At 44.5% G+C, this 25068-nt stretch overlaps 1 protein-coding gene and 1 non-coding gene across 3 annotated transcripts; both read left to right on the top strand.

The window, feature by feature from the left end:
- The first annotated feature begins 28 nt into the window (after nucleotides 1–28).
- On the top strand, nucleotides 29–18059 carry Alkbh1 (alkB homolog 1, histone H2A dioxygenase). 2 transcript variants are annotated; one of them, XM_028876016.2, is made up of 7 exons: nucleotides 43–255; nucleotides 2692–2800; nucleotides 5162–5324; nucleotides 13022–13112; nucleotide 13624; nucleotides 15335–15527; nucleotides 17020–18059. In XM_028876016.2, the coding sequence occupies exons 1-7, from the start codon at nucleotides 73–75 to the stop codon at nucleotides 17447–17449; spliced, it is 1170 nt and encodes a 389-aa protein (XP_028731849.1). In that variant the 5' UTR covers nucleotides 43–72; the 3' UTR covers nucleotides 17450–18059. The 2 variants fall into 2 exon arrangements, with proteins under 2 accessions (XP_028731840.1, XP_028731849.1); XM_028876007.2 differs by lacking the exons at nucleotide 13624; nucleotides 17020–18059 and having other exon boundaries at nucleotides 29–255; nucleotides 15389–15527.
- On the top strand, nucleotides 6630–6764 carry LOC114699054. Its single transcript, XR_003735454.1, has one exon. It is a non-coding gene; the product is annotated as a small nucleolar RNA SNORA58 (small nucleolar RNA).
- Nucleotides 18060–25068: the final 7009 nt, after the last annotated feature.

The raw sequence follows: 25068 nt of genomic DNA, 5'->3' as shown, positions 1-25068 counted from the left end.
TGACCCCGGAAGGACCTCCCGGATCCCGAGCTGTGAGTTCTGCTTCCGGGCCAGACCGTTGGCAGCGTCGACATGGGGAAGATGGCGGCGGCGGTGGCCTCGTTGGCCACGCTGGCGGCGGAGCCGCGGGAGGACGCCTTCCGGAAGCTGTTCCGCTTCTACCGGCAGAGCCGGCGCGGGACGGCGGACCTGGGAGCGGTCATCGACTTCTCGACGGCACACGAGGCCCCAGGCCCGCGGCCCGGCGTGCCCAAGGTACGATGGGAGGAGGCGTGCGCGCCGCCCCGCGCGCCTGGCGTCCTGCGGGGCCTCCCGGGACTTGTCGGCCTCCGGGCCGGTTCTGGGGGGGAAGCCTTGCGGGACCTGGGCGCCGAGCTGTACACAGGCTCCCCAGCTGGCTCGCTGCCTGCAGGGTGCCCGGCCTCTTCCTTCTTCCTGCCGCCGCCGCTTTCTCCGCAGCCCCCGCGGCCCCGCTCCATAAAGCCCGGAGGTGGCCGGTCCCTCTTGGAGCCAGCTGTCCACTTCACGCTGGTGCGTCATGTTCTGTAAAGTCCGACAGGACGTCAGGGTGGCTCCAGGGTTTCACATAAAAACCTGCCATCGAATAAGTCTCAAGCTGTTCAACGGTCGGGCGCGAGGCTAGGCCCTCTCTTCCCCGAAACTTAAAAAAGACAAAGAGGTCGTTGTAGGGTTTTGAGATCCTCCATCCACGGTGAAGATAGATGTCAAAATCTAAAGCGGGACGGTGGTGGCGCACGCCTTTAATGCCAGCACTCGAGAGGCCGAGGGAGGCCTGGCCTACAAAGCGAGTTTCAGGACAGACAGAGCTGTTAGACAAGAGAAACCCTGTCTAGAAAAACCAAGAAATAAATTGTGTATGTATGTGGGTGTGTATATCTATATATTATATTTATATATAATATATTATATATACATATATGGATTTGGAGAGATAGCTCAGCGGCTCACCGCTGTAGCTGAGAGCCTGGGCTCGATTCCCAGCCTCCACGTGGAGGCTTACAGCCGTCTGTAACTCCAGGTCCAGAGGATCATACACCCTTTTCTGACCTCCACAAGCAAAACACTCGTGCGAATAGAATAAATTTAAGATAAATCTAAACAGCCTACATACCCATTTGTTTCCCCTTCCTAAGAAGAAAGAGAACATAATTTCCTACAGAGGGGAAAGCTGTAGTGGTATAATGTATATTTTCCTTAGTCACGTTTTAATTTTTTTTTTTTTTTTTTTTGGAGACAGAGTCTTATTCTGTATCCCAGGCTGGTGGTGGCTAATGAGTTCGAGGCCAGCCTAGTCTGCAAATCTAGTTCCCAGGCAGCCAGAGCTGCAAAGAGAAACTCTGTCTTGAAAAACCAAAAGGAGAGAGAAATCATGATAAAATATTTTATCAGCCATCAGTATAAGTAACTCGAAAACTTAAGTAGGTCAAGGCTCTCAGAAAGTTCCAGATAGCCATTTTAGAGTGATGGACCAGACATGTAGCTCTGTGGTGGAGTGCTTGCCTAGCATGTTCAAGGCACTGGATTTGATTTCCCAGCAACACGGAGAAAGAAATTTTTTGTTTTAAGCCTGCGTATACACCAGCCGTTTGTTGGAATTTTGTCAGGAAATCTCCATGCTTAGAGGTTGTTAAGACAAAAGTTCATTTCTCAAGCCAGACGTGGTGGCACACACCTTTAATTCCAGCACTTGAAAGCAGAGGCAAGTGGATCTCTGAGTTCCGGACAGCCAGGGCTACATAGTGAGGTCCTGTCTTCAAAAACCAACAACACAGTAGCAGTTCGTTTCTCTTTGGGGTGGGGGAGAAATTGAATATATTTTAAGGCAAGCTGAATTGATTATTCATGAAAGAATGAAGTGGGATTTTTCTCTTTGTTTTCTTTATTTTTATTTTATATATATTTTCCCCCTATGTTGCCATATTGGGGTTTGTTTTAGTTTTTAGTTCGAGTAGTTTAGGTTAGTTACAGGGTTTCTCTTTGTAGCCCTGGCTGTTCTCAAACTCCCAGAGAATTGCCTGCCTCTGCTCCAGAGTGCTAGGATTAAAGGTGTGTGACACCGGTGCCCAGCTACATGCTGAGTCTCAACAAGTAGTGTAACATCGTATCTACTATAAGATACTCTTATGTGCAAAGAAAACTTTATGCACTTGTAATACTTAATTTTTTAATAATAAAAGCAAAGTTCTCGCATTAGTATTTTATCAAAGGTTAACACTTTCAGCAAATGGGGCCCTAGTGTTTTATGGAAATAACTTTTTCCTTGTGGTAGGAGAACTCTCCATTTTCTCATCCTACTCCTGCCTGATAGTTTCCTATTGCTAACTGTAACAAGTACCTCAGAAGCAGTGTTTTCGTGCTAACCAGACTAAACAGCATTGTGACTGAGATACTCCAAGATAGCAAACGCTTAAATTACTAAAGTGTGTTCTCATAGGAAAGGGTTGTTTGAAAGTTAAAAAGAAAGCCCAAACTAGTTTATTCCGATTATTATTATTACTTTATTTTGCTTAATTTTGCAGAACTGTATAATATTTGTTAGAATACAAATGGGGGAACTAAGGCCATGGGTTAAGTAGGTGGGAGAGCTGATGCTAAGAACCCATAGTGGAAATCTCTTTGGAGGGTTGACCTGAGACAGCGTGCCCTCTGACTTGAGTTTCTCTCCTCCAGGTGGTGAGGTTTCATCTGAACGTGGCCTCCGTGACTGAGCAGGAGGTTTGTCGAGCAGGCCTAAAGCCTGTGAGCCAGTGGCGGGCCTATGGACTCGAAGGCTATCCTGGTGAGTCCAGTCAGAGACTGGAGGAATGAGTGCTGAAGAGATAAACAGCGGACATGCAAACACCCAGGAGCATAACCTATTTGTGCCTTCTCTGGGTTATCTTGTCTACTGCCTCCAAAGAGTAGAGCAACTCAGAAGTGGATGCCGCATCACTGGAACTGGGAATCCAGACCAGTTTTCTGCAAGAGCAGCATATACTCCTAACTGCTAAGCCATCTCTCCAGCCCCTGGGTGTATTTACTTTTATTTTATGTGTATGACTGTTTTGTCTACATGCATATATGTACACCAAATGTGGGCCTATCTTTCCAACCCCGAGAGGCTGCTCTTAAATTTCTAACTTTTTTTTTTTCCCTTTGAGACAGGGTTTCTCTGTGTAACAGCCCTAGCCATCCTGGAACTCACCTTGTAGACCAGGTTGGCCTTGGACTCACAGAGATCCGCCTGCTTCTACCTCCCAAGTGCTGGCATTAAAGGCATGCGCCACCACCTCAGCCTTAAACTTCTAACTCTGAACTTAGTGTTTTCAAGATCACAGTTTCCTGTTGGCCTGGGCCTTGCTGCTGGATAGATTGTTCAAGGTACAAGCTGTTCCATCCCACTTCTGTTTCATGTTGTCAGAAGTGCCGTGTCTGCCTTTTCAGGATTGTAGGGTTTCACATCACATGGGTTACTACTTCATTGTGTTCTTAGGGGATTTCCTTGGCTTTCAACGCCATTGTAAGCTTCGTTTAAGAGAAGTATAATATGCACAGCATGGGAAGGTCTCCTTTTAGGGTGACCAGAGGATTTTGTTTACTTCTTGATCCGACTTATTCTGGAGGAACTCTGTGTGCCAAAACCTGTTTTTACTGGAAGAAACAAGGTCTGGGGAAGAAAAGCTTTAGGTGGGAAATGTGACAGCAGGCATCAAACATTTGAAAAATGGCTATTCACAAAGGATGAGAAGCAGTGGAGTGGTGGTTAAGGCATAGGTTCTGGTTCCCATTTATCTGGACTCATACCTGGCTCCACTTTGTACTAACTGACATAGGACAAATCTCTTCCTTGCCCTCAGTTTCTTTAAGCATAAAGTGTGTGTATAAAAATAGGGCCCACCTCAAAGCAAGCAAAGTAGGGGATGGGATGAATCAATCAAGCTATTATAACAGGATCCTATCTTTAAAGCCAAGAAAAAGAAAACTGATTTGGAGGTGTGTGTGTGTATGTATGTCAGAACCCCAAAACAATGCAAATTAAAGAAAGGCAGATTTTTAACCCATAAAAGAAGCTTAGGCCGGGCGATGGTGGTGCACGCCTTTAATCTCAGCACTCAGGAGGCAGAGGCAGGCGGATCTCTGAGTTTGAGGCCAGCCTGGTCTCCAAAGCGAGTTCCAAGAAAGGCACAAAGCTACACAGAGAAACCCAGTCTCGAAAAACCAAAAAAAAAAAAAGAATTAGAAGAAGAAGAAGCTTAGAGATATAGCTCAGTGGTAGTGTTCACCTGGCATGCTCAAGGTCTTAGCTCAGTCACCATTACAAAAAATGCCAGGCAAAATAGCAGACGCCTTTAATCCCAGGAGGCAGAGCAAGGCAGATCTCTGTGAGTTAGAGCCAACCTGGTCTACACAGTGAGTTCTAGGACAGCCAGAATTACATAGTGAGATCCTATCTTGAAAAAAAAGTAAAAAAAAAAAAAGAACTTATCTGAAATAGACTGCCCAAAGAGGCATTAAATTTCCAAGTTACTTCCAAGGTGTGAACTCTATCAGATGTATTCTTTTTTATCTGTTATCTTTTGGAAGTGTTAGAATATTATTTTCTTCTTGTGTGTGTGTTGGGGGGGGGGGTTTGCCGGAACTTAGTCTGCACACCAGTGTGGAGTGCCGTGGAAACAGGAAGAGAGTGTTAGATCCTCTGAGATTGTAGTGACAGGTGCCAGTATGTTCAAGAAAGGTGGATCTGAAGTTGAGAAACAAAGAAGACTAATAACTAGTGTTCTGTTTACTAGATGAAGACCTATGGTTAAATCAAGTATTAGAGGTAGCCTTCTATGCCTGTAATAAGTGAAACAAAGACTTAGGGGATTCTTGTGTGACTGTAATTGGTACCTGGTAAAAATCTAAGGATTCTGAACTTTGAATTTTAAAGTTGCTTTAGGACAACACCATTGACAGCTAACCTTTCAAATTGTTTGTTCTTGAGGATGTTCCCAAAGTCAGATTTTTATATGGTGTCTCCTGTTTATAGTAACTTGTTTTTTCATTAACTTTAAGCAGAACCAAAGGATATGGGCAGTAAATGACAGAATGGTTGGTGTAAGAAATGAAAAAAGAAACAGAACAATTGCAAATTTCTCCCCACCCCATCTTCTTTTTCTAGGATTTATTTTCATCCCAAACCCATTCCTCCCAGGATGCCAGCGGCACTGGATAAAACAGTGCCTTAAGTTGTACTCCCAGAAACCTAATGTATGTAACCTGGACAAGCACATGTCTAAAGAAGAGGCCCAGAGTCCATGGGAACAGAGCAAAGAGTTCCTAAGGTAAGTCTTAACAGCCAGAGGAAGATCCTTGAAGAAACTGCTTTGAGTAAAAGTGGATACATTGGGTTTTCCCCCCTCATCTGTGCACAGCACTGTCTGTTCTTAAAAGTCTTGTCATAGCTTAGAAACTGAGATCATCCACATCGTCCTCACATGATCTGTTTTTATTCAAAGTGTGTTCCTTTGTAGACCTGTAGGAAGAATATCACTGATAGCACTTCTGTTTTAATGGAGGTGCTACGGCTAGCTTTTTTTATGGTGGGTCAGTTGTTGCTCATAGAAGAGCTGTTGTTTGGTTCTTGATGTTTCAGCTTTCGTTCCACAAATACTCACTGGAGAAGTCAGTTGGATACCAGGCATGATGCTAGGCATTGGAGACACTTTCCTTATGCTCAAGAATTCTATACAGGAGTGATTACAGTAGAGCTGGGAAAACGTTACAGTAGTGGGAAGCACTGGAGAAACAGGAGGAATAATTCTTCCAGGCAGTATGGAAGTATCCAAGAACTGTTGGACCCCAAATCTGGGGCTCTCAAGTGGGCGCCCCAAGAACCCAGACTCCAGTCCAGGTGATGCAGACGCAAGAGAATTTATTAAGCTTCTTTATAGAAGGACAAACCCTGCTCCTAAAAGCAAGAGCCGCATCTTACTGCAGCCACTTGGGGGTTTTTAAAGGAAAAACCCACAAAAGCCATAAGATTACAATTCCCATACAATTTCGTTTCACAAGACCATGGTCTGGGCACAGAGTGATCACAGAGGGGGTACAGTTACGTCCACAGGTACATTTTCCCTGAAACCTCAAGGGGGGGTATCAAGGCGGGAGTGGAGTTTACACACAGGTCACTGTGGTCCTTCCTGGAACACCTGCAACTATCCCAGCCACAGTTGAGCACATCTCTTAACAGAGATCTCTTTACATTGTTATATGGTTGCAGGGAGATTGAACAACAGCTAAGTCAGGTTGCCCTTGGAACTAGATTTTTAGTTTCTCATTTCCTGGTGCTTGAAGTTTCTCTTTTCCTGAGGCTTGGGGGTGTAAGCCTGAAGGGCTAGGGCCTTTCATATACATTTTTTAATAATTTTATCTATTGATCTGTTACCCACCCCTATCCCGACCATTTCAACTCTTCTTCAGAATGATTAGGGATTCGCCATTCAGAATAGTAAAAAGTCTGGTTAGCAGTATTCATCAGACTGAGCAGAGATGGTATGGTATTTATGAGTATGTTCTGTGAAATAGGAGGAGCACAGGCATGTGTGCTGGAGTGTTAGTGATTCAAAAGAAGTTAGGAAACATTTCCTAGGCATATCCGTAGACCTTGCCTGACTCAGCTCGTGGCCAGGCAAGGGGGACAGCGTATGCAAGAGGAATTGGAGTTCATGCAAGTTCTAACCAGCTTAATCAGTAGCTGGGTGAATTGCAGTACTCCAACATTCTGTATCTGTCGCCTGACAGTTTTTCGTGCCGGAGAGTGGTGATGTTTAACCTCTGTCTCTTTATTTCCGTTCTAAAAGGGAAAGCCAAAAACATTTCCTGTCTTCTATGAGTTTCTATAGAAGTGTGGAGAATAACACGTTTAAATAGATTACGTTGGCAGTTACAAGTTTAGAGTTTATACTTTATCATGAGAGTAGTCTCTTGCATGGCAAAGTTGGAATAATTTATAAAAATGCTTCTGGAAGTCATGGGTAGGGTAGACAAAACATTAAGTGGGCATGGTAGATGGAGTAGGACCAAATTGTACAGGGGTTAGCGATGTAGGGCACAAGCTCTGGGGTCAGATTGTCTCTCTTCCAATCCTTACTCAGCTCTGTAGTAGCTGGGTAATCTTGGACAAGTTTTTTTTTGTTTTGTTTAACATTTCCCTCTGGTTTCTGTGAATGTATGTGAGAAGTCCTTAGAAGATGCTTCTTGAAAATATGTCCTCGCCGGGCAGTGGTGGTGCATGCCTTTAATCCCAGCACTTGGGAGGCAGAGGCAGGCAGATCTCTGTGAGTTCGAGGCCAGCCGGGTCTACAGAGCAAGATTCAGGAAAGGCGCAAAGCTACACAGAGAAACCCTGTTTCGAAAAAACCAAAAAAGAAAATATGTCCTCTTGGTGGCCTATTTGCCCTTCATGCCATAAACTATCGTGCTGCTTCTAATGGGAGAAGTACAAGATTTCCTTATGTTCAAAGGGGAAGAAAATAACTAACATTTAGCAGGTTTCCTTTAAAGCTTCCTATGTCTGTAGCTTAATGTATATGTAGGAGCAGTGTGGGAAACCTTTCCTGTTCTTCAGCTTTTAGTGCTACCCTTAGAACTGAGGGCAATGTAAAGGAAGATCGTGACTGAATGAAATTAGAGTGCTTTAGCTGGGCGGTGGTGACACACGCCTTTAATCCCAGCACTCGGGAGGCAGAGCCAGGCAGATCTCTGTGAGTTCGAGGCCAGCCTGGGCTACCAAGTGAGCTCCAAGAAAGGCGCAAAGCTACGCAGAGAAACCCTGTCTCGGAAAAAAAAAAAAAAAGAAAGAAAGAAATTAGAGTGCTTAATATCTAAACCAGCCTGTATTTTCAAATAATTTATTCTTTGCCTTCTGATATATGACTGTAGAAATCACAGCTGCCTTCTAAGATAGCTCAGATGAACCCCTGTAATATATCATCCAATGGACAATAGGGAGATATATTTTTTTATCTAATGCAAAAATAAATATGGTGGTGGTTATACCTTGTGTTGTCAAGACTGGAAGAAATTGATAGTCTGAGACATTGTGCTGGCAGCATTGAAAATCGATGAGCTCTCTGGTTCCCATCCTGTCACTGTGTGATATATATTTCTGTTTCCTCACGGGGGAAATATAGGTGTTGGATGGGATAAGCCATCCAGGTGTTTGAGTCATCTGTCAGCGTCCTGTGAGCAGTACAATAAGACTCCACTTCCAAAGTCTGTCAGAGTAGAAAGGGTCTACTGTCCCGGTACTCCCCAGAGGTTCTGGTTGCTCCAACATCCTCCTGCATTGAGAACAGCAACAAGAGGGCCTGAGGAGCCTTCGGCTTTTGTCACCTTAGGACTCTGGCCATTTTCAATGGGAAGTGAAGATGTGGTAGGTGAATGTGCTGGGGAAACGGACTGGACAGAATGATTGCATCTCACTTCTGTGCTTTGTTCAGGGGTGGCGCAGCTAGAGTCTACACAAAAGCACAGGTAGGGTTGGGATACAGCGCAGGGCTTGTCTCGTCCCTGGTCCTGAGTATGGGGTTGGTGGGTATGCAGTATTTTAGTGCAGGAGACCAGATCAACAGTCATGGCCTGTCCCAGAAGTAGGGGATAGCCATTAAAAGACCTTAAATCCATCTCTTGGAAACAAAGTAGGTATTAGAGTCAGATTAAACTATCATTTCTCACTGTATTTAACCCAGCCACCTTAGTCCAATCTGCTTTTTGCCCCTTTTCAAACCTTGTCTACGTGGAATGTAGAAGTCATGTTGTTTTTGTCACAGCCTCTCATCTGAAGTTCAGTTCTGAAGCTACGCAGGGTTACCACAAATTTGAGACGTCGGTCGGGCTTGAGGTTGCTCTTGGCTTCTCATACTGACGACCACTGATTATGGTTCAGGGGCGTTGGTGGCCCTTGGTGTTCAGTAGCTCACTAGATCAGCCCTATGCTGCAGGGAAAACTTACACTAAGTTGGGGCCAGACAAATGAAGACCGTGAGACCAGACGTGTGCCCTTCCTTCACTGTGGAATCAGGGCATTTTGCCTTCATAGCACGTTGAAGTTTCTCCCAGCCAGTGAGCTCCCAAGTTTTAGCATCCAGAATTTTGGGGGGTGCATTTTGTTGTATAGTCACTACTGATGTAATCATTAGTCATGTAGGCTAGGGAGGTGACTGGACCCGAGTTCAGTTCCCCAGAACCCATGTGTTTTGTTTTCTTTTAATTAAAAGGAAGAAAGGAAGGATAAAGCCAGACAGGCCTTGCCTACTTATAATCTCAGGACTGAGGAGGCAGAGACAGGCAAATTTCTGGAGTTCACCAGCATGTTTGGTAAGTTCCAGGGCAGAGAGAGACCCTGTTTCAAGAAAGGGAGTTTGGGGCTTAAAGTGTTTGCCACACAAGCTTAAGGGTCTGGATTCAACCCCCATACCCACCTTTTTTGTTTGTTTGTTTTGTTTTGTTTTGTTTTTTGTTTTTCAAGACCAGGTTTCTTTGTTCAGCCCTGGCTGTCCTAGAACTCTCTCTATAGACCAGGCTGGCCTTGAACTAAGTGATCACCTGCATCTGCATCCTGGGTGCTGGGATTAAAGGCGTGCCCCACCACCACCTGGCAACTGTACCCACATTTGAAAACAAACCATGATGGCACTCCCAATGCTAGAGAGGTACAGACAGACAGACAGATCCCTGGGACTTGCTTGCTGGTCTCAGCCGTGGGCCCTGTGTTTCACTGAGAGAGATACTATCAAATAAAAGCCAGGTGGACACCTCTTTGTCTATGGCACCAAGCTACCTCTGGCCGCCATGGGCATGTTCATCCACACACGTAGAAGGGACACTTACACCTGAATATGTACAAGTCATTAACCACGTGATTGAATTCAGTCTGGAGGTCCAACTAATACCATTTAGCATAAAACCTCACTCTTCTGATCATATGGTTGGCTTTTGTGGGATTACCAGCCAACATCCTGAATCATCACTCCTTAGCATAAACCCAGGTGTGATGCAAGGAGCCACCATGATTAACAGTGGGACGGACACTATCAGGAAAATCGTGAGGGTTTAGGGTGAGTGTAGCTCTTGCTACATACATGCGTGTCGGTTCTTGAGTCTTGTCCCCAGGACCAGGAATAAAAAAAGAAATTGCCTTCCCAGAACCAGAGCAACAAATCTTTTGTTACATGACACCATCGTGGTCTTCGTTTTGTGTGTGTGTGTGTGTGTGTGTGTGTGTGTGTGTGTGTGTGTTTTGATGTAGTGTCTCTCTATGTAGTCCTGGAGCTTGCTATGTAGACGAGGTTGATCTTGAACTCAGAGATTCTCCTGTATCTGCCTTCCGAGTACTAGGATGAAAGGTGTGTACCACTATGCCCAGCATCATGTATTTAGAAATTTAAAATTATAGCCTATAAGAACTAGGTAGTCTGATCTGGCTCCATGATATTTCTAATTTATTTCCTACTGTTCTTTACCATTTACTTCTCTTTAGCCACCCTGGCCTGAAGTGCCGTTCCTTAAACACATCAGGCTTGCTTCCATTCTTTGTACTAGCTGTTGTTGCTATATTTGTTTTGTTGTTTGTTTGTTTTCTGAGACAGTTTCCCTGTGTAGACCAGGCTGGCCTGACTCAGAGCTTCACCTGCCTCTGCTCCCAAGTGCTAGGATTAAAGGTGTGCACCATCAAATGTTTCTTACAGCAGTGTCTCACTTAAATATTCCTGCCAGGCCTTGAACTTGTATTCATTCTCCTGCCTGCGATCCCAAATGCTGGAATCACAAGCATACACCATCAAACCCAGGTTTGGGGTTTGAGGCCAGCCTGGTCTACATAGAGAGTTCTAGGACAGCCAAGAATAAGCAGAGACCCTGTCTCAAAACAAAAAGTATAAAAGGAGAAAAATAAAGGAGCTTAGCTTTGGTTTTATGTGTAGCTTCTGAGATACTTTATCCATTTTTGTGTGTGAAAACTTTATCATCTACACTCTCCATGTAGCCGCAGAATTGGTCCTTTCCATTTTATCCCCATGTAAAATTTTGGTTGGTGGCTGGAGAGACGACTCAGCAGTTAAGAACATGCACTGCTCTCGCAGAGGGTCCAAGCTCATAACCACCTATAACCCTGCATGCAGGGGATCAGCACCTGACCTCCAAAGACACCTACACATGAACGTGATTAAAACCAATACAGCAGAGGAAGGAACAAAGCACAGAGGGCGGCTGGAATGTGTGAGACCAAAGGTCTCCAGTGTAGGAAGGCTAAAGGGTATCAGGGTAATAGGATGATGTAGTATAAGGAGAGGAGGAACCAGGAAGAAGGCCGGTTAGAGTATTAGGCTGTTTTCCTGCATCATTTGATTGTGCCTGTGTTTCTCATGGACCTTAGAAGACACAGGCAAAACTGCAAACTGGAAGTGCATAATGGTATAGAGCAGAAGCTGGAAGATTAAGTGAGGTGAAAGGGTGTTAGCGATTACTGTAACACTGTGTGTTCACTTGTGATTAAGAGAGTCGGGTGAGACAACTGGAAACCCTTAGGCTGAAAGAACGTGGCTCTGGGGACAGAAGATTAAAGATCGGATTCAGACCAGCCTAAGAGATGGCTCAGTGGTTCAGGGCACCTGCTGATCTCCCAGGTTCAAGTCCTAACACCAGCATCCTTGTTGTAGTTAACAGCCATCCATAAATGCAGTTCTAGAGTATCTGATGTGCTCTCTGACCTCCCTGGGTACCAGGTGCACACATGGTACACAAACATATACATGCAGGCAAAACATGCATACACATAAAATTAATAAATCTTAAAAAACAAATTTTGGAAGGTCGGGTTCAGTAGGAAGGAAGGATGAAAGAAAGCTGTGGGGTCTCTGAGGAAATAGTTAAGAAAGACAATTGCCATGCCTTAAAAATGAAATGAAGAAAAACCTTACAGTAGGATGCTGGCGTTATTTTGTCATAGGTTGGTGGCTTACCAGTGATTCTCCGTTTTTTTTTTTTTTTTTTTTTGGTTTTTCGAGACAGGGTTTCTCTGTGTAGCTTTGTGCCTTTCCTGGAACTCACTTGGTAGCCCAGGCTGGCCTCGAACTCACAGAGATCCGCCTGGCTCTGCCTCCCGAGTGCTGGGATTAAAGGCGTGCGCCGCCACCGCCCGGCTTGATTCTCCGTTTTTTTATAGGGGAAAAAAAAATGCAACGCTTGCTTATGGGGCCCAGATTGCCCACTGCAGAGTGGACAACTGGTCAGTTCATTTCCACACAGTTGGGGTTCACTTGAAAGCCATGGCATTATAACATGATTGCTGAGAAAAATGCCTACACTAACTTGAAGCACTTACTTAGCCATGACAAAAACAGAAAACTGCTGCGTAAGCACATTGGCCAGGGGAGAAGGTGGCCAGCCCACCTATCCATCATCTAGTGCCTGGAGAAAGTGTCAAGGGCAGAGAGGATAACATGCTTCTGTTTGCTGTGAAAGCCAGTAATAAGGGCCATGCATTTTTTAAAAAAATTGAAGATTATTTTGGTTAACTGGGTAAAGATTTAAAATTAGGTTAGATGCTAGCACCTCTCTATTCCAAGCTAAGAACAGTGGTGTACACCTTCAATCCCAGCACTCAGGAGGCAGAGGCAGGCAGATTGCTTAAGTTTGAAGCCATCCTAGTCTACCTAGTGAGTTCTCGGCCAACCAGGGCTACATAGTAAGATTCTGACTCAAAAAAATAAAAACAAAAAAATTCCAGTCTTCCTTTTTTTTCCTTCAAGACAAGGTTTCTCTGTGTGGTTTTGGAGCCTGTCCTGGAACTCGCTTTATAGACCAGGCTGACCTTAAACTCAGAGATCCACTGCTCACCTCAATTCAAGTCTTAATACTCTTAATGTCAGCTTCCTTCTCAAGCCTTGGCTAATAGCTTAGACTAAATGCATAGACTCTACAGAAAGGATTGTTGCTGCCATTTAAAATGACTAAATTCTCTTGTGTACAATCTTTACAGGTCTAAAGAAGTGAATAAACGGAGACCCCGGACTTTACTAGAGAGACTACGCTGGGTCACGCTAGGGTACCATTATAACTGGGACAGTAAGGTATTTGCTTCATTCGTTTGTTTCACATTTATAGGTTGTTGGGCCCATGTAGTTATATTTCTTCCTGAACAAACTTGAAATACCACTGCCATAGCAAAGGCTGTCAGGAGCATGAATTGGACCATTTAGGGGAGTGATTATGACTTATTGCCTCCTTTATATATCTCTTGGACAGCTGGGAGCGGCAGCACACATCTCTAGCCCTACTTCTAATCTCAGGAGGCTGAAGCAGGAGGTACACTAGTTCAAAGCCAGTTTGGACTATGTAACAAGGCCCTGTCTCAAAAAATTAAATTAGGAGCTAGAGAGAGGGCTCAATGCGTAAGAGCATTTGTTGCTCTTACAAAGAACTCAGCTTCAGTGTCCAGCACCTATGTGGTAGCTTATAACTATCCTTAAGTTCCAAGGTATTGATACCATCTTCTGGCCTCTGTGAACAGTAGGTACATACATGGTACACAGACATAGATGCAGGCAAAACACTCATACATATAAATCCTTAAAAGCTTAGAGTAAGTGACTAATGCCTGTGATGTCTTTACAGCAGTACCTCGCTGTGCTAAACAGTTAGCTACCCTAACCCAGAAAAGCCAGTCAGTGCTTTTAATGATGTTTTCATTTGCTCTTACTATTTTTATATACTTCAAGGTTACCCTTTCTTTACTAAGAGAATGAGAAGTGAAAATGATCAAAAACCACACGAGTATTCAGAGAAGAGCAAAGACAAAAAAAATGAAAATGGGGAGGAAAGTTTGTCCAAATATAGTAGACAGTTAAAAAAAGGGCCCCAGGGGCAACACTAGGACAGCAGCCCTGATTTGTTTGTTTATTTTATGTGCATTGGTGTTTTCCTGCATGTGTATCTGTGTAAGGATGTCAGATCTTGGAGTTACAGGTGGTTGTTAGCTACCCTGTAGGTGCTGGGAATTGAACCTGGGTCCTCTGGAAAAGCAGTATTTGCTCGTAAACACTGAGCTATCTCTCCAGCCCTCACCCCCGATTTTTTTTCCAAAGGACCAAAGCTTAATATAGGAAATTTTAGTGTCACGCCTTCCATTTTAAGAATTAAGTAGAAAGTCAGGGCTATGTAGAGATGGCCCATCTCAAACAGAAAAGACTTAAGTAGGGACTTGACTTATATGCTGTTGAATAAATTTTTAAAAAACAAACAAAACACTAAAAACAGAAGTTCCAACCAACCAGAGAAGCCCATCCACACAGACGCCATAGAAAAGTTTTTTGCACTTAGAGTTGGTTCTACTCTGGGCAGTTTTGTGACTTGGTCCAACTAGCTGCACCAGAACACCAGTGGAATTGGAAGACAAAAATTGGGTCTTCTGAGGAGACTTTAGTTCAACTTAGCACAGAAAGGAGTGAGAGCAAAGAAGCATCCGACCTCTGCAGGTGTGCACAGCCCAGAAAGCCTGACTCTAGTGGCCGGCTTGTCATTCTAGCAGAGCATGAGTGTTAAAAACAGAAGCAGGGGCTGGAGAGATGGCTCAGAGGTTAAGAGCACTGTTTGTTCTTCCAAAGGTCCTGAGTTCAATTCCCAGCAACCACATGGTGGCTCACAACCATCTGTAGTGAGATCTGGTGCCCTCTTCTGGCCTGCAGGGGTGTGTGCAGACAGAACACTGTATACATAAGAAATAAATAAATCTTTAAAAAAAAAAAAAACAGAAGCAGGCTGGTCGGTGGTGGCGCATGCCTTTAATCCCAGTAAGTAGACAGGATCTCTTGAGTTCAAGGCCAGCCTGGTCTACAGAGTTTCAGGACAGCCAGGGCTACACAGAGAAATCCTGTCTAAAAAAACTTTAAAAAAGAAAAAAAATCAAGAAAGAAAGAAAAACAGAAGTAAATCGAGAGGATAAATGGCTGAAAAAGGAGATCCCGCCTTGGCTATGATTAGACTTAATCCAGACGTTTTGCACATGTCACCCTATCAGATTGACCAGGCAGATGAGTATCAAGCCAGGTTGCTAGCTGGCTATAGTATTGGGTTTCCTTTTAATAAAAACAACCTTTAGAGGGCCCCTCCCTGTGGATCTATATGGTTGTTGGGGAGGGAAGAGACATTTTCTTCAGTAATAGCCACTGGTAATGGGTGGAAGGCTTCTTAAGTGCCTGTGTTAATAGTTAATGAGGCAAAGGATTTCATGCCACCATTTCCTATATTCTGAGGTCATTGTTTATTTTTCTTGTTTTCTCTACTTTTACCAAAGAATACTCAGCAGATCATTATACACCTTTCCCTTCTGACCTGGCTTTCCTCTCAGAGCAAGTTGCTGCTGCCTGTGGATTTCAGGGTTTCCGAGCAGAAGCAGGTATCCTGAATTACTACCGCCTAGACTCCACACTGGGGATCCACGTGGACAGATCTGAACTAGATCACTCCAAACCATTGCTCTCCTTCAGGTAACTTAATTCTAAGGATTTCAGGTGTTTATTGTTTTTTTCTAAGACACTTTTAAGCAAAAATTTAAGTTTTTTAACGAGAATTACTGTCATTGCTGTTGTGTAAGAAGCACGTTAGATGACCATAACGCAAATTGAACTAGGCTTTTTGGAAAAGTGAAGCAGAATACAGAATAAACGCAAATCCTGAGTAGTTCACCTTCTATCCCCCTAAACAGAAGTTTTAGTATGTGCAAAAGAGTCCATAGAATCTCAACAAGAAAGAACCTTTCCTTAATAGTCTTGAAAATGAAGAAATTAGAAACATAGAAATGACTCATGATTTTATTAATATACTGTTTGTTTTTTAACAACTCTGTGGGCTGTCGTAATAATGTATGGGATTATGAGAAACACAAGCCAGGATAGTTTAAAAGTGACGGCTTTCGGGCTGAGTAGATGGCTCAGTTGGTTAAGTAACTTCCTGCAAGTAACATGCATGAGGACCCAAGTTCAGACACACACACACACACACACACACACACACACACACACACACCCTGCTGCCCCCCACCAACCCATGTAAAACTCCAGGCATATGAAGCAGAACATACCTGCAATCCCAGTGCTTGAGGGGAAGGGGGCAAGATGGAGAGACAATGGATCCTGGGATGGATCCAGTGAGAGATCCTGTCTCAAAAAACAGCCTGGTGAAGCCTGTGAGATGGCTCCTCAGAAAGGCATTTGCTGCAAGCCTACGACCTAAATTCAGTCTCGGGACCCATATTGAAAGGAGTGAACCAACTCTAGGAGTTACTCTGACTTCTCACCTGTGGATAGTAATTTTTCAAAGGTGGGCTGATTTTAATAAGATGGCTTAGTGGGTAAAGCACTTCCTAACAATCCTGCTGGCCTGAATTTGATACTCAGATCCCACAGTAGAAGGAGAGAACTCCAAAACACCCTCTGACTGCCATGTGTGCTCCATAGTCTATTCACACACCTATTAGATGCACACACAGAAATAATAAGAATAAAGTAGAAGATTAAGAGATGCAGAGCTAGACAGGTGATTTAGTGGTTAAAAGCACTGGCTGCTCTTCTAGATGACTGAAGTTTGATTCTCAGCAGCTACATGGTGGCTCACAACCATCGGTATCTCCAGTCCCCGGCTATCCGGTTCCCTGTTCTGGCTCCGAGGAAACTAGACACACAGGTGTGCAGACATATATGTGGACAAAATACCCATACACATAAAAAATAAATTTAAAAAAAAAGATGGAAGAGGAATTATGGAAGATGTCAGCCTTAACCTTTGGCCTCCACACAAGATCACACAGATCAAAAATAGATAAGGATCATGAGGTAGCTCAGCAGGTGAAGGCACCTACCACCAACTCAACCTGAGTTCAATCAGTGTCAGTCTGAAATGTAAAAAGAATACAGTTGGCAGTAACTTTCACAAGTATAACTAATAACAAACTTCTGTTTTTACTTTGACCTTCTTTTGTAGCTTTGGACAGTCCGCCATCTTTCTCCTGGGTGGCCTCAAGAGAGATGAGGCCCCTACAGCCATGTTTATGCATAGTGGTGACATCATGGTAATGTCGGGCTTCAGCCGCCTGTTAAATCATGCGGTCCCTCGAGTCCTTCCCCATCCTGATGGGGAATGCCTGCCTCGCTGCCTGGAGACACCTCTCCCAGCTGTCCTCCCGACCAATTCGCTGCTTGAGCCCTGCTCTCTAGAAGACTGGCAGGTGTGTGCTGCCTATTTGAATACTGCTCGAGTTAATATGACTGTCAGACAGGTACTGGCCCCAGGCCAGGACTTCCCTTTGGAACCCATGGAGGAGACAAAAAGAGACATTACTGCAAGTGGTTTGTGCCATCTGGATGAGCAGAGTAACCCAGTAAAACGGGCAATGCTAAATCCTGACAGCTAAGACTTAGAGGTTAGCTCCTGTTGCCGTGTGTTCGCCCAAGGCAAGCCACACACAGGCAGGAAGAAGTCATCCACCATGCTGCTGCCTGGGCACGTCTCAGAGAGTAAACTGATTACAGTTGGCTCAGAGAAGTGTTTGACTAAGTCTAGCTCCAGTAAGTATGATAATGATCCACACGATTTCTCAGCCTCTGCTGTGAATTCATATGTCTGTGGTGTATCACGACCTCAGGGTTTATTAATAGGAAGTAATGTTTTCCTCCCAGCAACATGTGATTTGTGAACCAGCAACCAGGATTCCTAACTCCTAGTCGTTATCAAATCCCATGTTTGAGCTCTTCACTCTTCTCTGCTCTTAGAGAGAAATCTTATGCAGGTGAAGACAATGGAATTAAAGTGTCCCTCAGGAGCTGGAGCTGGCACTTGATTGGATAGGCACATGCCTACCGTGCACTAAGTCCTGGTTCAACACCCTGTACCACATAAATCAGGCGTGGTACAGGCCTGACCCAGCACTCCCAAGGGTAGAGGATCAGAAGTTCAAAGTCACCTTCAGCTATATAACAAGTTCAAGGCCAGCCTGAGCTACATAATACTCATCCACACAAAGTGACCCCTAAAGAAGTTAGTCACCCATAGCCTTTGCTTAAAGAGATAAATACAGATAAACCAAAGGAAAGGGGACCGTAGTCCTCTGTGGCTTTTAGGTCTCTAGACTCTTCCTGGTGGCTTTTTTAATTGGTTTTGATAGACTAAGAAACTCTCTAGAGTGTTTTGTTAACTATTTTCCCCATGAATAAACACTCCATCTTAAAGGTCTGTATCTGTCTTTGAGAGTGTATCAAGGATTCACTTTTTCCTCTTTGTTTGCTGTATTGTTCATGCTGTTGAAGCCTCAGACTGTCCCAAAGTGTTGTGGCTGTCATAACAGAACACTCTGACAGTCGCTGCTCTTTTCTGATGTCGCCAATTTAATGTCATCTCCATGGGGAGTTTGGATGTTAAAGGGGGTTTGGTGCTCCTTTGTAAACTGGATGTGCCTGTTAGTGAGGGAGACTGGGACTGGCTGGAAGTGACGCCACTGCCTGCTGTCTGCAGTGGGATTCTCTGCCCTGTCCCCTCCTCCATTTATCTGCACTTGATTATTGGGTTCATTTGATAACAGTGGGTACAGCACTTTTTGTAAGGAGCAAAAATTAATACAAAGCAATTATGTAAGCTGGATTTTTAAAATTTGTGCATCATAGGAAATTTTTATGTAACTCACCCCTGGGGAAATTTTCTTAAGTTTTCCTTGGTGTCCATTAAATGTGACCCACCTGAAACCAACAAGCTGGTGTTTGATAAATCCAACACAAAGTTTATCCTTACCATTAAGACAGACTCTTTAGATAAAGGCATTGGCCTGTGTTTAGGAGCAAGTGGAAATTCCTTAGCCAAGAGCAGGGACCTGTCTCCATCCCAAGCTCCTGTAGGGAGCATGCTCAATTAAGTTACAGTCCAACAAACTGCAGCCCAGCTCATTTTGTTGCTGTCTGCAAGCCATTTCTAAGTGGCTGTGAGTTGTGGGGAAGGGGTCATGAGAATATGCTGACATGGGGCTGGAGAGATGGCTCAGAGGTTAAGAGCACTGACTGCTCTTCCAGAGGTCCTGAGTTCAATTCCCAGCAACCACATGGTGACTCAACCATCTGTAGTGAGATCTGGTGCCCTCTTCTGGCCTGCAGGGATACAAACAAATCTTTAAAAAAAAAAAAAAAGAAGAAGAAGAAGAATATACTGACACATAACTTATATGAAGTTCCAGCATCAGAATTAATTTCTTGGAGGGGTGGCTGGAGAGGGGACCCAGGAGTTAAGGGCCCCCTTGCAAAGGACCCAAGTTCAGTTCCCAGGACCCACAAGGCGGCTCACAAACACCTGTAACTCCAGTTCTAGTGGATCCAGCCCCCTCTTGTGGGTCTGGTCCCTGTGAGACACACATAGTTACAAGAGGCCAAACAAACATAAAAATGAAGTTTTGTTCTTAAAGACTTGGGGAATAAGTGCAGATCCAATCTGCACCTTGACAGAACACGTCTAGCCTCCTAAGAAACCACACCTGAAGAAAGGACCAGTGGGCAGCCGTTTTTAGCTAAGCTCTTTTGTCATTGATTGGTGTGCTGTCTAGGCACGGGCAGTAGAGATGGGAGGACTGGCAGCACAGTACTCTACTACTGAGAATGTGAATCGCTGCCCTCTCGGGTGTTTGCAGTGGAGAGCACAGTCCCAGATCCGCTTTCCCTCTCGGGTACCATTGAGGAAGTTATGTGACTATTCTAAATGTTTTCAGAGGTGTGTCCTTGGGCTGAAATAAATTTCACTTCTGGGAACTGAGTCTACAAAAGTCATCAGAGCCATTCAGGAAGGCTTTTGTTCAAGAATGTTTATCAGAGTGAAGATTTAAAACAAGTCGCATGTCCAGCAGCAGGAAGTGGCTAATCAGATTCGTGTTTCTCCACAAATGGTTCTAGAACTCTTGTGACTAGACAAAGCAGCTCCCTTCCTGGAACTGTGGTCCTGCAGATACACTACACCCATACACAGAAAACTAATAGCCTTTTCAAGGGCAGTAGGAAAATGGGGAAGTTTTTATATTTAAGAGAAATTCTGATCAGTAATTTATGCAGAGCAACATTTGTTTACAGAATGTTATATATTTCTTAATCTTTTAAATTTTGTTTGGTGTTTTGCCTGTACATGTGTGTATTCCTGGTGTCCATGTTTACATACTTAAAAAAAAAAAAGCAAAATGTGTTTTTTGTGCTTCCCTGTACTGATTCACATTGAAAATCTTAAAATTCATTCATTCTTTAAAAAATAAAATGTTATTCTTTGAAAAGGTGGTAATTTAATTTATGTGTGGGTGTTTTGTCTGCATATGTGTCTATATACCACCTGCTTGTCTGGTGGCCTGTGGAAGCCAGAAGAGTGTGATGGGTTCCCAGGAATTGGAGTTAGAGATGTTTGTGAGCTACCATGTGGATGGTAGGAATCAAACTCTGAACCTCTGGAAGAACAGTAAAATGCACTTTACCAGTGGGCCATCTCCCCAACCTGAAAAGCATAACTCTTAAACTTGGTAATTATCTGCCTCAGTCGAAATTGAGAATGCAAATCTAGGAACAACGGCATTGTCTAGTGAAGACTAGAAGATGAAGTTATGTTTAAAAGGGCCGGTATCGCCGGGCGGTGGTGGCGCACGCCTTTAATCCCAGCACTCGGGAGGCAGAGGCAGGTGGATCTCTGTGAGTTCGAGGCCAGCCTGGTCTACCAAGTGAGTTCCAGGAAAGGCGCAAAGCTACACAAAGAAACCCTGTCTCGAAAAACCAAAAAAAAAAAAAAAAAGAGCCGGTATCACGCTAGCTAGCTACAGTTGCACACACCTTTTCATTTCAGCACTTGGAAGGTAGAGGCAGACAGTCTACATAGTGAATTCCAGGACAGGCAGAGCTGTACAAAGTAAGAGTCTGTCTAAAAAAAGCAAACTCAAAAAGTACCAATATCCTTTTGTGGGGAATACCTAACAATTGGGAGAAATGCTTAAAATGTTAAGTGAAGAAAACAAATACTGTGCACTCAAAGTATTTTTTAAAGGGCTGGAGAGAGGACTCAGCCGTTGAGAAAGCACTGGCTGCTCTAGAGAACCCTTCCAGGGTTCAGTTCCCAGCACCCATATGGCAGCTCACAGTCTTCTGTAGCTCCTGATCCAGGGGATCCAACACTCCTGGTCCCTGAGGGCACTGGGCATGCATGTAGTGCATAGACACAGGTGTGGACAAAGCACTCAACCACACACAAAACATGTTTAGCCAGGTGGGGGTGGATGCACATGCCTTTAGTCCGGGAACTCAGGAGGCAGAGTCAGGCGGATCTCTATGGTCCATAGGGTGAGTTCCAGGACAGCCAGAACTACACACAGAAGCCCTGTCTCGAAAAACCAAAACAAAAATTTGTAAGTGGATGTGCACATAGGAAGGGCGTACATTCTCAGGTTTTTGTAGCCATTGCAATATGGGTCGCCTTTATGAAGGAACTGTTTGAATGGGTTGGGTGAGGCGTATGCCGAGCTCAGCACCAACAGGTTTGTGGAAGGTCACACCCAGGTGTCCTTCCTAATGTCTTCCCTCATTTTAACAACCTCTCTTCGGATCCCTGGATCTTACACAAAAACCTCACTGGACAGCTCTGTTCCTAGAAGTGAAGTTTATGTTGTGGGTCTGCTTCTGAAAGCAATCAGAAGGCCACGTGCTTAACTGGATCTCCCATGATCCCCGCCTATTTCTGTAGAGCCGCTGTCTGGTGCCATGTTCAGCCCATGTCTGGTTTTCCCTAGAAGGGTCCCAGGGCCTTTGTGGGACACAGATGTATTGCTAAACCAGGCAGACTCAGCAAGATTTAGCTTCCCCATCCAATTTTCTGAGGTCCTTTTTCACTAAGATAAGCTGGTCTTATCCCTTCTCCCTTAATCTCAAGGCTGTTTATTAGAGTTGAAAAAAGAAAAAGAAAAGCCCTAATACTCTAGGTGGATTCAGCTGAGGCGTATTCGAATGGTAATGAGTCTGTGAGGGGCTTGGGAGTGTCTACTGATGTCAGCAAGCCCCAGAGGCTGAAGGGAGTGGGCAAGAAAGACCCCTGACCAGCTTCACAGGCTGCACTGGGAAGAGCAATGGAGGCCTGGTTTACCTAGCTGGCTGGTACACTTTTCCTTTTGATCAACTACCTGTCCAAACTTGAGCTCCCCTGTAGATAGATGGGCTTGTTGCCTCCCAGTTCGTTTCACTGGTAAATTGGATTTCTTACTAAAATAAGATGATTTACTAGACGGTAAAATGTAATAGCTAGGTTTTAGTAACGGTTCCAACATTTAACTTGAGAGAGTTGATTCTCTCCACCATGTGGCTCTGGGGTCCTCAGGCTTGCCTGGAGCATTTTTCCCACCGAGCTTCTACCTTGTTCCTTTGCCCTGTATCTAATCCCCAGAAACTAGCTTCAGAATTTTCAGATTCTGGCCCCTTCAAGTCATTGTTACTACCCTGGGCTGGGCCACTGCCATCTCAGCTAGATTCTTGAGCAATAGCTGCCTGACTGGTTCTTCTTCCCATTCATGACAATTCTCCCTGAGTCCAAAGCCGAATGCCATCAGTCACCTACACATACTTACCCCAGCTGGCCCCTGAGTTCTCTCAGCTTCTCACTCCCAGCCCCTTACACCTCATTCTTCCTCAGGTCGTTCTATATTCTGCATAAGTTACTAAATAGTACATGTAAAGGAAATGTGGTAAATAATATATTGTTTCTCTCCACTAGACTATCGGTGCCACAAGGCAGATAGATGTGTGTTCTGTGTTTAGAACAATGCCTGGCACGTTGCTGTTCGGTGTTGGCATGGATGTGTGAACAGGCAGTGTTCCACTACTGTGGGAATGTAAGTTGGTAGCAAATTGTCAGTGTTGACATAAACTTCAATCCAGCAATTCTGGGTCTTTTCCCTATAGAACCTCCCTATGGGTACGTAATGTGTTAAAAGATAAGAATGAAAAACTGGTAACAACCCAAAAGTTGGTACCAAGCAGGCTAATCGAGTATGGTGCATACACACTATAGAGCATTAATGCTGAGTGGAACGTGACCTGTAACCCCAACATTCAGGAAGCAGCAGGAGGTTCCAGCTGGTTGGAGGCCAGCCTGGTTCCAGACCATCTGGGGATACAAAGGAAGAAAGACCCTGTGCAAAAAAAAAAAAAAAAAAAAAAAAAAAAAAAAAAAAAAAAAAGGCAGGGTGGTGGTGGCACATGTCCTTAATCCCAGCACTCAATAGGCAGAGACAGGCAGATCTCTGAGTTTGAGGCAAAGCGAGTTTCAGGACAACCAGAGCTACACAGAGAAACCCTGTCTCGAAAAATCTAACTAAATAAATAAATATAAATGATCAGTGAAATGGCTCAGCAGGTAGAGACGCCTGTCATTGAGCAGGACACACGATGGAAGGAGGTCCTCTGACCTCCACACATGCACTCACAAATCAAAATAATTTTAATTAAAGGGATATTACAAATCCCTTCCTTTAAAATAATATACTGACACCAAAGCACTCTAAAGATAAATTAATGGGAAAAGTGCAAAATAATATTGTTTAAAAATGGCCAAGCTTGGTGGCATATGTCTTTAATCCCAGCACTCAGGAGGCAGAGCAGGCGGATCTCTGAGTTCGAGACCAGTGCAAATTCCAGGACAGCCAGGGCTACACAGAGAAACCTTGTCGTGGGAAAAGCAAAACAATACGGTTTTGTGTCACGTCCACTCGTAAATGCATCTGGGGAAATGGATCCAAATGTAGTGTTAGAGGAGACATTGGGAGGTGGTAGAAGGTACTTTCCGCTATATAATTTTGTTCTGTTTTTTATAAAAAAAAAAAAATACATTCATGTGTTACCTATGTGTCATTTTAATGACACATAGCAAACCTTATGAATGTTATGTGGAGGTTCCTGCATGGTGGCTCCCACCCGCAATCCCAACATTCTAGAGGCTGAAGCAGAAGTGTCAAGTAACAAAGCCAGTCTTGGCTACATAGTAAGACCGGTCAAAACAAACAAACAAACAAAAACCACCGTATTCAGTATAAAAGTAAAGCCGGGGTTTACCTTTCTCCAGCCAGTCTACCCTGCTGCCGTTTATAAATAATGCCTGGGATTGGGCCATGTGTTGCAAACAGCAGTGTGGGAGGCTGCCCCACAGGCTGCCAGGCTGGCTGGCACATCCGGGCTCCCACCTATCCCAATAAGAGAACCAGCCTCTTGCTTTTGTGCATCCCAAGTTCAAGCACCCTGCTGTGCCCACCAGCCTTGGTCTGCCCGCCTCATGCAAGTACTAATCCTGGGCTTTGCTTGCTCGGGCAATAGATAAGTCACGTTTGAGGTTGAGTCGTTTTGTAAGGCCCTAAATCTATCCTGAAAAGGAGTACTGTGTTCTGGGGACGTGCCTAGGCAGACAGCACTGAAGACCACAGAGCCCTAAGATTTTGCGTTTCCATGCACCATGTGTTGGTGGCAGAAGGGAGGGAGAAGAGGTAAGCTCTCTGCTGTTTGAACACGCCAGGAGGTGTTTGTACCGTTGCTCATGACACTGTGTGCCTCTCCCTGGTTAGGTATTCGATGAGGCTGGGTTTGCATTGTAGCTCTGTGACCATACGTCTCCATGTGCCCCATCAGCAGCAGAGGAGCCCCATGTTCAGCCATGGAGAAAGAGTTGGACAACCCTGCTCCTGTGTTTCTGAAGCCAGACATGTTCTAGCTGAGCCATGAACCACCTGTTCCCGAATCAGGCAGGGTCTTATGTGAAAAAGCTGTCTCAAGATATAAAACCAAACAAGAGTGTGGTTGCTGACCAGGCATCCAGTCCTGGTGCTTATTCGTCGACCACTATTGAGCATCGGTGAAGGGCCGTTGTGTTAGTTGAGTGTTGGCAGGCATCATCTCTACCCTCAGGTCTCATGGGGAGTGGAGAAAACACAAGGCTATGATGATGGGCCAGGCACGAGGTGCAATAGGAGGAAAGACATCTTACCCAGAGCTGAAG

Source organism: Peromyscus leucopus, chromosome 14 (genome assembly GCF_004664715.2).
Source record: "Peromyscus leucopus breed LL Stock chromosome 14, UCI_PerLeu_2.1, whole genome shotgun sequence".
NCBI classification, from domain to species: Eukaryota; Metazoa; Chordata; class Mammalia; order Rodentia; family Cricetidae; genus Peromyscus; species Peromyscus leucopus.
Note: the sequence above shows the minus strand (reverse complement) of the source record. Positions and strands in the feature narration are given on the sequence as shown.